Here is a 13,294-nt window from a genome sequence, read left to right on the forward strand (position 1 = left end):
ACAAAACAAAGCACGGAAAAAATCTTAAACTGAATAAATAATTAAAAATTTACGGAAAAATAATGTTTCGGAAAAGTGAATGGTTCAAACGTAAGAAAAACAGTATAATATATTGGTACATAAAAATCCAATGTAAATGTATAGTATAGCAAACTATTTCATTACAATACACTTTATTGTAGCTGGTACACTGTATGGTGCAGGAATGGTTTTCACCATACACCCTATGGTTAGTTTTTATCCGGGAAGCTATTCTAGAATAATCGTTTGAGGGATTTCTGGAAAAACCCTTGAGAGACTTTCCGAAGTATTTTTTTGATCATTTCTGTAGAAATCATCGGAGACCTTCCGGAAGGAATCTTTGAAGGTGTTCTTGTCCTATGAAGAAGTTCTTAGAGAGTTAGAGGAATTACTGAAGGAACTTCAAGCGTAATTTCGGAAGGAACTCTAGGGGGGAACTCTAGAAGAACTAAAAGAGAAATATTTTAACATTTTCTAGAAACAATCCCTGAAAGTACTCCATAGTTTTACATAATTAATGAAACGTGTCAAAAAGTCAATGCATATTTACAATACGTTGCTTGAAATATCTGTAAATGGCAGACTAGCACCACGTAGTGGTGAACCTGCGTACCACATTGAAAACCATTTGGTTTGAAAAAGGACGCGTTCACGCAATTCGTGAGTTGAGCCGGTAATGGTCTGAATCTCGCACTTAGTATCATATATGAGGGGCGTATCTGCAATCTTCGATTTCTCTTCATCGATTTTCTTTTTCGTTATAAACTTTTTCGATGAATCATTCTTGGTTAATTTTGTTGTTTAAGATGCTATTTCTAGATGTCCTTCAACACGATACACCGTTAAATAAATAAAAATCTGACTATATTTCCCGGAATAATCCGATGAAAAAATATCGATAATTGCAGATACGCCCGCACGATACTAACCCAAGCAACACAACTTGTTACAATAATGTATATAATACATCCCAGACAACCAGTAATCATATAAGGACTGTATCGGAAATTAACTATAAACGTTCAAAATGCTCTATCTCGAAGCACAGTTGGTCTTTTTATTCCGATTATTTTATGAAATCTTCACAATATAGTTAAGTTTAGAACAGCTTGAAGAAATTTGGAAAATGTTTAGTATTATTGACAATATGCTTCGTTGAGTATACCACACAAAATAACAATCTGTACAAACTGCATTTTTAAAATTTTTTTTTACGTTTCAATAATTTGTAGCGAAAAAAAATTGTACGGGGAAAAATCTGGAAAATAATGATTATTACTAGCAGTTATGTACACATAACATATCACTCAATACCGACTATTAAAATTCTTATTTGGGATAGAAAAACCTCCAACATTGAGAATATGGTCTATTCCAAAAAAACACATACTTTTTGGTCGAACTTTGATGCTCTGTTTTAAATACCTTCAGGGGTTATAAAATTCCGTTCTCTGGTAAAACTACCTCTTCAACAGATTTAAATACATATCCAATTGAAAAAATGCAAATTTTCAACTTTATGCATATTTTATTTGAGTTATCGTTCTTTGAAGACGCATAAAAAGAGAGTTCCTCGAAAAATGGCCTTTTTTCCATTTTAAAAATTGCCCTAAACTGCGGAGGGATTTTTTTTTGATAAAAATAATTTTTCTATATCATGAGCATTCTGGAAAAGAATATATATACGCAAAAATAAAAGAAAAAATTGAATATTTTCCCACAGTTTTCGCAATTTTAAATTTTTAGGAGGTGTCCAAAATTTTAAAAATATATGTGCAATCTTTGAGAAATAAGTCCAAGTAAAATGATTATTTTTTGAAAATCAGAATTGTCATTCTTTATTTATAAGACTTTTATAGTATCTCCAAAAATAAAGTTATGTTTATTTCGAACAGATTATTTTTTAGGCAATTGTGAACGTTTATAGTTAATTTTCGATACAGTCCTTAAGATGTTGCATAAGATGATAAAGTGGAGGCCATATGCGTACATACCTCCATTTAGGCGCATGTAAAGTGTACGCATATCACCTCCACTTTATCATCTTATGCAACATCTTATACGATCACTGGTTGACTGGGATGTTTCAAACAAATGTCAATATTTTATTCCGAACACAGAAAACCTATTTTCGTACACTTATATCACCGAAAAAGCGCAAAAAAATGGCGGCTTATAAAACATCTTTGATGTTTCAAAAGATGTTTTTCAATACATTCTTATAACATTAAATAAATTATTGAGAATGTTCTCAGCAACATCGTGCATATTTATTGCTAGCAGGAAAATCTAAATTTTTTAAACGCACGCTGTGCAAATGTGAAACCCATAATGAGAAATTTGGTAATGGCACAAAATAATGTGCAAGCCTTATATTTCATTAGTAATTTACCACCTTGATGACCTTCCTATGACTTAATTTCTTGTGCTTTCACTTCTTGTGCTTGTGTTTTCACTCAGCATAAATTAATTCGCTTTTCGTCGGATTGGAAACAAGAAGAGAGGTTTTTGTCATCTCTCTAGTTTTTGTGAGATTTTGGTGCAAATGTTTAAACAAGCAACATGGTGGCTTCTTGATACAGTACCGTTTGGAAGTTTTTGAATGCAATGTTTAATTATGTTGTATTGATGATGTGCTTTTGGACTGTAGAATTTGTATTCGTTAAGAGTAAGGACTTTATATTGTTAAAAAAAGTTTAAACAGGCCCAGAGAGTAATTGAGAGAAACACTTATAGATGAACATACAACTGTAAATAAAAGTTTTAGTGTAAAACTTTTTAGCAGGCACTGTAATTTATCTGCCATGATAGCGAAAAAACCCAAAATATTAAAAATACGTTTACATCACATCTTTTGAACATATAAATAACTTGTTTATCGAATCGATTAAAATACATTTAAAAAACATCATAGTAACGTATTTTAAACATTCATTCCCAAATTGCTCCCAACGATGTCTTTGAATACTTGTTTTGAACATAAGTATAACAATAACAAACTTGGAGAGAAAATGTTGCTTTTCAATATTTCGTAGGTTCAAAAACAGTGTTAAAGATTGATTTAGCTGCCACGTAAGTACCTGAAGGTGTCATGATGCATCACCAAGTTTTCAAACGAATGATTGACTTTTTGCTTTTCAATGATTATTTGCCTCGCGTTTTTGAAGTGATAAAAAACTGTCAATTCTGCAGCAACGCAGCTGAAAAAGTATCATCGTAATCACTGCGAGTGAGCATATAGGATGATACTTTTTCAAACGAATATTCGCTTTGGCGGCAGAGAATTATCACTTTGAAATTTTGAGCCATATATCCAACATGGCTGCCGATACTGATGACGCCGTAAAAAGCCTGAAGTGATTATAAGATGACGGGGGGCCAGATATTTAAGTGAAACTCAATTATGGCTTTCTTCTTTCGAGCCATTCAGGTTTAAAAAGGTGTTCTACAATCGGCAAGCGTTTTAGAGAACATACCTATGTGATCACCTATTTAGCAAATTCGTACCCTGAACTATTATAAAATATCAAGCCCCAAGGATCAATAATCGCAAAGTATTAAATATATGGATGCTATCATAGTTGAATTATGATGTATTTTGAAGAAATAATGTTGAACTTATAGTGATAGCAAACAGTGAACTGATAGTCCTGCCCGTTGATGTATTTAATACGTAAAAATAGTGTATTCCAAACATATTCGAGCTCAAAAGTTATAACTATGTGCTGTTGATGTTTTTCATATCATTTTTATTTGAAAGAAGATGATGATTCAACATTCTTGTGGAATCAACGTTAAATTTACGTTGCTGAAACTTGCAGAGAAGCTGATAAGATTTTTCAGCAGTATGTTATTGACAAACATTGTTAAAACATGATTTCAACCCAAGATGTGTGCAGATACGGTTGTAGTACTGCATTACAACATCTTTTATAAACATTAATTTCGAAGATGTTTTCTGTGTTACTTGGGAAGTGCGAGAAATAAAAACAAACCAATTCTATCAAATACAGGGGATAGACAAAATGATCGGAACAGGCAAAATTTTCACTTTTCAAAAAATGTTCCACTAGCTGTAACTTTTCGAAAAGTGCATCAAATCAAATTTATACTGAAGTTCACCAACTAGTTGTGTATCAGTGGTCTAAATTTGGAAAAGATCGGGCCATTCTCCACGAAGCTATGAAGATTCTTGGAAAAGGTATAATTATCCGATAGCCAAATTTTAGCAGTTAGAGCTCCGGATTTAACGAACCGATTGTAATAAAATTTTAATCATTCACAGTACGAACAAAATCTGTAAATTTATGACGAACTGAATGTAACAAATTGACCTCCATCGTGTTCGATAGAAATTTATGTGTGATCTTAAAATTACACTGTTGTTTGCTGAGAGAAAAGTGTTAATTAAGCACCGACTTTTCAGAGAAAATTAAAAAAATCTTTATACTAGAATCGAACTCAGATCTTCCGAGTGAGAGTTCACGCCTAACCCCTCTAGGCTGTCTCACCAAGCTGAAGAGAAGGCAATCAAAGATAAACATGTTCCACCATAAAGAAACAAACTGTTGTACCGTAAACCGGGGTCAAATTGATCTCCGGGTCGAAATTGATCAGACGATTTTCCGTTACATAAAACATACTTCAAATAGTTTCCAAGCAAATATCGTCTAGCATCGGTTCCCAACTGCATGGTAGTTGAAAGGAAATTATTTAAAATATGCTAAACCTAACCGAAAAACGCGTGATCAATTTCGACCCGAAGATCAATTTCACCCCGGTTTACGGTACCACTTCGGCCACAAAGAGCGAGAGAGCAGTCTCCGCAGCGAGGCAGACGACTGAGCGTAGCTGTCCTCGTTTACGTTACTGCATGTAAATTTCAAGCGGAAGCGTCTCAAAAAAAATGTTAACAGTACGCATGATTGGCTGATTACTGAGCGGACAGTATCATCTCATGGTAAATGGCTGTAATTTTGTAGCTTCTGCTATAATTTTCAGTCGATGCTTAACTTACGTGGAGCGGACCTGGTGTGGTGGTTAGAACACTTGACTATCACGCCGAGGACCTGGGATCGAATCTCACTCCCGACATACTCACAAAATATGGGTTCTTCCTTCGGAAGGGAAGTAAAACGTGGGTCCCGAGATGAACTAGCCTAGGGTTAGAAATCTCGTTAATACAGGCAAAAAAAAAACTTACGTGCTGTTTAATTTTCATGATTTCTTTCTCTGTTATTGACTTATATAATGAACTATGAAAAACCTTTGACTTAACTTAAAATTATTAACACGGAAGTAAATTATAACGATTAGATTATTTTTCTAATAAAACACAAAATTATCCAAAACTTCAACATCGTTCAAAACTCAAGATGCAAATTATAGTTCATTTAATTTTCCTGTTATTGACTCATATATAAATCGGTTCGTTGAATCCGAAGATATAACAGCTCAAAGTTGGCTGTCGGATAGTTATGCCTTTTTCAAGAATCTTTATAACTTCATGTAGAATGGCACGATCTTCCCTAAATTTGGACCATTGATAGACATCTGGTTGACCAACTATCAGTAAAAATTTGAGAATATCTGATGCATTTTCCGAAAAGTTACAGCTAGTTGGCCATTTTTTTTAAAGCGAAATTTTTGCCTGTCCCGATCATTTTGTCTATCTCTTGTATATCAAAACAAACATTGAATTAATTGTGTAACTTTTTTGTTATGCCTTTCATATTGGGCATTGTATTGAAATGCTGCAAAGCTGCAGAAAAATTATAGACACGAATAAACATAAATTTTACTTCATAGTTTCAAAAGCTCATGGTGTTGGCCGGCTACTTTCCATAAAGGTTGTTCCACACATACACTATCGTTCCCAGTTGAAAGTTTCAAACCGCAATTTAAGGCAATTAATCACCACCACCAACGCTATCTCCGTTCTTGTTTTCCAACACCAAATTGTCTCCCATTAAAATTCATTACTTAAATATTAGCATAGAAATGAGCCACAACAACAACAACACTTACCGAAAAAGCAGCAACAAAACACCAACGAGTACAGCGTTATAAAAATCACTCTCACATCGGTCCGATCAAAGATAAACTCTTTCTGCACTGAGTTGCTTTCCGGGTAGCTGAAGTTGGCCGTTGCAAACCCCTGGCCAACGGTAGCCGACGCCCGGTCCCCGGTCACCAACCCGAACTCCACTACCGATCCGTTGGCAAACGTGGCTGGTGAGTTGTTCAGTAGCAGCGTGCCTGTCGTGCTGAAGTTTGCCGATAAGCTACTACCGAGTGTGGTGTTTCCGCTGCCAAAGGGTCCAAAACTGGTGGAAATTCCCGCGCCTCCCACCAGCTGGCCTCCCACCAAACCCGGCGCACTCCCGTTTGAACCGTTGAGATAGTTTAGACTGGCGTTAAATAATCCCATCATGCTCAATGCGGATATGTTCGCGTAATCGATGAACCCGAGCGAGGACATTTTTCCTCGGATCTTCTTCTTTTTCGAAAGCACAACCCACACATGTACGTGAAATCACTTTTTATCGGAAATCCCAACCGAACGGGATGATTAATTTGCGGTGCAATCATTCGCCCACAATGGTGGTTTCGTGGATTCTTCCTCCTAAGAGACAACGATAAATGGTTGCAATCAGCGTGGGAAACGAATTTTTCCAGAATTCACTTATTGCGGCTCAGTTTTGGATCGCACATTGGGGAACTTGATCAACCTAGTTGGCCGGTATATCTTGTTCTTTCACAAGACACAATCTACACTTGTTCATTCATTGAAAGAAAATCTCTTCCTCTGACTTTTGCCAACTAAACTAGCCAAACACCCCTGTGTGCGTCATTTCTCCGAAGTAAGCGTATTATGGCGCGGGTGAAATTTATTACACGTGTCACCATCACTAGCGATGGAAGCAGTAGCAGCAGCAGCACCAACAGCAATAACAGTGGCTTCTGCTTATCAGTCGAGGAGTCGGCAACTGCGTTGGAGTCGTGCTTTTCTCCAACCATGGCACCATCATCATTGTATCACCGGCGGTGCTGTGGCTGAACGCATCTGAAAATTGAAAAAATTGAGAGAAGGGAAAAAAGAATTTAATAATGTGAAATGTCGCATTTTAGTTACGGTTAGGAGATTTTTGCATTGGTGCATTGGAGCCAGGAAAAGCGGATTCTGGCAGAATGGAGGGGAGGGGGGAGGGGGTATTGGATTATAATTTCTGTAAATTGCAAGATTTGTATTCAGGAAATTTAGGGTAACCTTGAATAAGATAAACTTCTGTGATTGGTTCAGACAACTAGCGTCTGGAATACAATGGAAAGTTACGGACAATTGTAAGAGAAATAAGATCTTCTGAGAAATCTATAGAATAATAATTCAGCATTTCGTGAGATTTCTCAGAAGAATCCAGTGAGAATCTTTAAATAATTGCGGTGATAATCATAAGAAGATAACGGTCAGAATCTTCAGAGGATTCCGGAGGGAATCATAGGAGGGTTTCGGTGAGAATTCTCAGACTATCTCGAAGGATTCCGGAGAGAATCCTCGAAGGATTCCGGAGAGAATCCTCGAAGGATTCCGGAGAGAATCCTCGAAGGATTCCGGAGAGAATCCTCCAAGGAATCCGGAGAGAATTCTCGAAGATAATCCTTCCGGAGATAATCCTTAAAGGATTCCGAAGATAATCCTCAAAAGATTCTGGAAAGAATCCTTGAAGGATTCCGGAGAGAATTTTCGAAGGATTCCGGAGAGAAGTTTTGAAGGGTTTCAGAGAGAATCCTCGAAGGATTCCAGAGAGAATCCTCGAAGGATTCCGGAGAGAATCCTCGAAGGATTCCGGAGAGAAACCTCGGAGGATTCCGGAGAGAATCCTCGGAGGATTCCGGAGAGAATCCTCGAAGGATTCCGGGAAGAATCCTTGACATTCCGGAGAGAATCCTTGAAGGATTCCGGAAAGAATCCTTTAAATTTCGGAGAGAATTCTAGAAGGATTCCGGAGATAAGCCTCGTAGGATTCCGGAGACAATCCTCAAAGGATTGGGCCTGTCCATAAACCACGTGGTCATTTTTTTGGGACTTTTCAAACCCCCCCCCACCCCCGCGTGGTCATTAGTCCATACAATTTTTTTTAAAGCCTGTATCCGCAATAATCGGGACACAGAAATACACCTGTAACTCTGCAATAGATACATTAAAATTGCTCAAATTTGGCCTCATAACATCTTGAGATGTGTTCATTTCACCTGCAAAATATCATGTGGATCGTTGCAGTACTTTTTGTTGTAGCGATGAAAGAGTGAAATGTGCGCCATTGAATTTTGTACAGACCCTAGTTTTGCTTGCCAGCGCTGTAACTTTTGAATTTGGCGGAGAAAATGGCTGAAATTTTGAACACAAACCTCTCAATCTACATTTGTTGCTTAGGCAAAATTTCAAAAAAATCGATGCACTATCAACAATGTTATAGTCGAAACATGTATTGGGACTAAACGTGATTTTAGCTCCTCAGACAGCAAACAGTCTGCACCCTTTATTGTTCCGATTGTACTAATGAAAGTACTATATCAATAATCATCAAATTTTGCAGGCATAATATACACGTTATCAACTATCTTCTGTAAAAATTTCATGAAAATTGGCAGAGAAATTCAAAAGTTATGAATAGGCAAACATCACACATGAAAAACACGAAAATTTTTCACTAACACTCACCCCTATCAACACCAGTAACTTTCAAACCAATTGATCAACGTTGATGAAATTTTGCAAGAAAGTGTCTCTATAAGTATCATAACTGCTCACGAAATTTTATAATTATCTTCACAGAACTTTGAACTGTAGCGTAATAGAACCATCTATTATGCGAATGAAAATTGGTCATGATTGTACAAAATGCTTAAAACCACGTCTGTTTGTTTTTCATCCACAGTTAAAAGTAATGCATCGATTTTTATGAAATTTGGCACACATAATAAACATACACCAAAGAGTTCTTGGTCAATGATTTGGCAAATTTTACCGATTCATTACAGAGCTACTGCCGTACTTCTGTGTCCCGATTATTGCGGATACAGGCTTTATTTGTCCATACAAAATGGTCATTGGCCGTACCCCCCCCCCTAATGACCACGTGGTTTATGGACAGCCCCATTCCAGAGATAATCCTCCAAGGATTCCGGAGATAATCCTTAAAAGATTCTGGAGAGAATCCTCGAAGGATTCCGGAGATAATCCTTGAAGGATTCCGAAGATAATCCTCAAAAGATTCTGGAAAGAATCCTCGAAGGATTTCAGAGAAAATTTTTGAAGGTTTCCGGGGAGAATTTTCGAAGGATTTCAGAGAGAATCCTCGAAGGATTCCGGAGAGAATCCTCGAAGGATTCCGGAGATAATCCTTAAAGGATTCCGAAGATAATCCTCAAAAGATTCTGGAAAGAATCCTTGAAGGATTCCGGAGAGAATTTTCGAAGGATTCCGAAGAGAAGTTTCGAAGGGTTTCAGAGAGAATCCTCGGAGGATTCCGGAGAGAATCCTCGGAGGATTCCGGAGAGAATCCTCGGAGGATTCCGGAGAGAATCCTCGGAGGATTCCGGAGAGAATCCTCGGAGGATTCCGGAGAGAATCCTCGGAGGATTCCGGAGAGAATCCTCGGAGGATTCCGGAGAGAATCCTCGGAGGATTCCGGAGAGAATCCTCGGAGGATTCCGGAGAGAATCCTCGGAGGATTCCGGAGAGAATCCTCGGAGGATTCCGGAGAGAATCCTCGGAGGATTCCGGAGAGAATCCTCGGAGGATTCCGGAGAGAATCCTCGGAGGATTCCGGAGAGAATCCTCGGAGGATTCCGGAGAGAATCCTCGGAGGATTCCGGAGAGAATCCTCGGAGGATTCCGGAGAGAATCCTCGGAGGATTCCGGAGAGAATCCTCGGAGGATTCCGGAGAGAATCCTCGGAGGATTCCGGAGAGAATCCTCGGAGGATTCCGGAGAGAATCCTCGGAGGATTCCGGAGAGAATCCTCGGAGGATTCCGGAGAGAATCATCGGAGGATTCCGGAGAGAATCATCGGAGGATTCCGGAGAGAATCATCGGAGGATTCCGGAGAGAATCCTCGGAGGATTCCGGAGAGAATCCTCGGAGGATTCCGGAGAGAATCCTCGGAGGATTCCGGAGAGAATCCTCGGAGGATTCCGGAGAGAATCCTCGGAGGATTCCGGAGAGAATCCTCGGAGGATTCCGGAGAGAATCCTTGGAGGATTCCGGAGAGAATCCTCGGAGGATTCCGGAGAGAATCCTCGGAGGATTCCGGAGAGAATCCTCGGAGGATTCCGGAGAGAATCCTCGGAGGATTCCGGAGAGAATCCTCGGAGGATTCCGGAGAGAATCCTCGGAGGATTCCGGAGAGAATCCTCGGAGGATTCCGGAGAGAATCCTCGGAGGATTCCGGAGAGAATCCTCGGAGGATTCCGGAGAGAATCCTCGGAGGATTGCGGAGAGAATCCTCGGAGAATTCCGGAGAGAATCCTCGGAGGATTGCGGAGAGAATCCTCGGAGAATTCCGGAGAGAATCCTCGGAGGATTGCGGAGAGAATCCTCGGAGAATTCCGGAGAGAATCCTCGGAGAATTCCGGAGAGAATCCTCGGAGGATTCCGGAGAGAATCCTCGGAGGATTCCGGAGAGAATCCTCGGAGGATTCCGGAGAGAATCCTCGGAGGATTCCGGAGAGAATCCTGCTAGGATTCCGGAGAGAATCCTGCGAGGATTCCGGAGAGAATCCTGCGAGGATTCCGGAGAGAATCCTGCGAGGATTCCGGAGAGAATCCTGCGAGGATTCCGGAGAGAATCCTGCGAGGATTCCGGAGAGAATCCTGCGAGGATTCCGGAGAGAATCCTGCGAGGATTCCGGAGAGAATCCTGCGAGGATTCCGGAGAGAATCCTGCGAGGATTCCGGAGAGAATCCTGCGAGGATTCCGGAGAGAATCCTGCGAGGATTCCGGAGAGAATCCTGCGAGGATTCCGGAGAGAATCCTGCGAGGATTCCGGAGAGAAACCTGCGAGGATCCCGAAGAGAATCCTGCGAGGATTCCGGAGAGAAACCTGCGAGGATCCCGAAGAGAATCCTGCGAGGATTCCGGAGAGAATCCTGCGAGGATCCCGAAGAGAATCCTGCGAGGATTCCGGAGAGAATCCTGCGAGGATTCCGGAGAGAATCCTGCGAGGATTCCGGAGAGAATCCTGCGAGGATTCCGGAGAGAATCCTGCGAGGATTCCGGAGAGAATCCTGCGAGGATTCCGGAGAGAATCCTGCGAGGATTCCGGAGAGAATCCTGCGAGGATTCCGGAGAGAATCCTGCGAGGATTCCGGAGAGAATCCTGCGAGGATTCCGGAGAGAATCCTGCGAGGATTCCGGAGAGAATCCTGCGAGGATTCCGGAGAGAATCCTGCGAGGATTCCGGAGAGAATCCTGCGAGGATTCCGGAGAGAATCCTGCGAGGATTCCGGAGAGAATCCTGCGAGGATTCCGGAGAGAATCCTGCGAGGATTCCGGAGAGAATCCTGCGAGGATTCCGGAGAGAATCCTGCGAGGATTCCGGAGAGAATCCTGCGAGGATTCCGGAGAGAATCCTGCGAGGATTCCGGAGAGAATCCTGCGAGGATTCCGGAGAGAATCCTGCGAGGATTCCGGAGAGAATCCTGCGAGGATTCCGGAGAGAATCCTGCGAGGATTCCGGAGAGAATCCTGCGAGGATTCCGGAGAGAATCCTGCGAGGATTCCGGAGAGAATCCTGCGAGGATTCCGGAGAGAATCCTGCGAGGATTCCGGAGAGAATCCTGCGAGGATTCCGGAGAGAATCCTGCGAGGATTCCGGAGAGAATCCTGCGAGGATTCCGGAGAGAATCCTGCGAGGATTCCGGAGAGAATCCTGCGAGGATTCCGGAGAGAATCCTGCGAGGATTCCGGAGAGAATCCTGCGAGGATTCCGGAGAGAATCCTGTGAGGATTCCGGAGAGAATCCTGCGAGGATTCCGGAGAGAATCCTGCGAGGATTCCGGAGAGAATCCTGCGAGGATTCCGGAGAGAATCCTGCGAGGATTCCGGAGAGAATCCTGCGAGGATTCCGGAGAGAATCCTGCGAGGATTCCGGAGAGAATCCTGCGAGGATTCCGGAGAGAATCCTGCGAGGATTCCGGAGAGAATCCTGCGAGGATTCCGGAGAGAATCCTGTGAGGATTCCGGAGAGAATCCTGCGAGGATTCCGGAGAGAATCCTGAGAGGATTACGGAGAGAATCCTCGCAGGATTCCGGAGAGAATCCTCGCAGGATTCCGGAGAGAATCCTCGCAGGATTCCGGAGAGAATCCTCGCAGGATTCCGGAGAGAATCCTCGCAGGATTCTGGAGAGAATCCTCGCAGGATTCTGGAGAGAATCCACGCAGGATTCCGGAGAGAATCCTCGAAGGATTCCGGAGAGAATCCTCGAAGGATTCCGGAGAGAACCCTGGATGGATTCCTGAGAGAATCCTCGCAGAATTCCGGAGAGAATCCTCGCAGAATTCCGGAGAGAATCCTCGGAGGATTCCGGAGAGAATCTTTGGAGGATTCCGGAGAGAATCCTCGGAATAAAATTCCCGGAGGATTCCAGAGATAATCCTCGAAGGAAACCGGGAAGAAACAACATAGACAAATCACTATCAGTGATGATAAGAACCTATTTGAACTCCTTTTTCAAGAAAGTTTGTGAATCTCAGATTTTCATTGAATACCAGTTTTGATACAAAAACAATTGCGTGAGAGTATAAGTTAGATGGGACAGACAATAGAAATACAGTAGAACTCCAAGGGCGCTGTAGTCACTTTTTCTATTTAATTAAATTAATACCTTTTATTGTAATCATTTATTGTTTTTATGTGTCCAGATTGAAGAGCATCTTTTGTTTTGGTAAACAAAATTTATTTTACACTTCTAGTACCGCTACTGACGCTGTAAGGGCGTGGCAAACTAGATGTTAGTCACACGAACAGTCGCGACATTGGACTTCTGTGGCTAGCTAATGGACAGACAAATCACAAACGGATCGTGAAATGAACCCTTGCTAGTCGCTGGAAACTAATATGGAGGTTTAATGGAGTATGATAGCAATCTCATTTTGTTTCTTGGAAAAGAAAAGAAATATAAAAAACTTTACTCCTGCCAGGTGGCTCATAACACCACCTTCGACGTCATTATTAGTTTGCTAGTAATTGTTCCATGGCAAAGTTTGT

General features: G+C 41.3%; 1 protein-coding gene across 4 annotated transcripts in view; it reads right to left on the minus strand.

Annotated features, from left to right (window-relative positions):
• Window positions 1-13,294, minus strand: part of LOC109419738 (trissin receptor) — a 326,442-nt gene that overhangs the window by 119,795 nt on the left and 193,353 nt on the right. For 3 of the 4 annotated variants that reach the window (XR_009997449.1, XM_062850150.1, XM_019694013.3), the window contains exon 3: window positions 6,049-7,087. Coding sequence is in view for 3 of the 4 variants with exons in the window: in XM_062850150.1 (XP_062706134.1) it covers window positions 6,049-6,502 (454 nt within the window). In the remaining variant the exon portion in view is untranslated. The remainder of the gene's footprint in view (window positions 1-6,048; window positions 7,088-13,294) is intronic. The other variant, XM_029852724.2, reaches the window with a different exon arrangement.

Source organism: Aedes albopictus, chromosome 2 (assembly GCF_035046485.1).
Source record: "Aedes albopictus strain Foshan chromosome 2, AalbF5, whole genome shotgun sequence".
In the NCBI taxonomy this organism is placed as follows: Eukaryota; Metazoa; Arthropoda; class Insecta; order Diptera; family Culicidae; genus Aedes; species Aedes albopictus.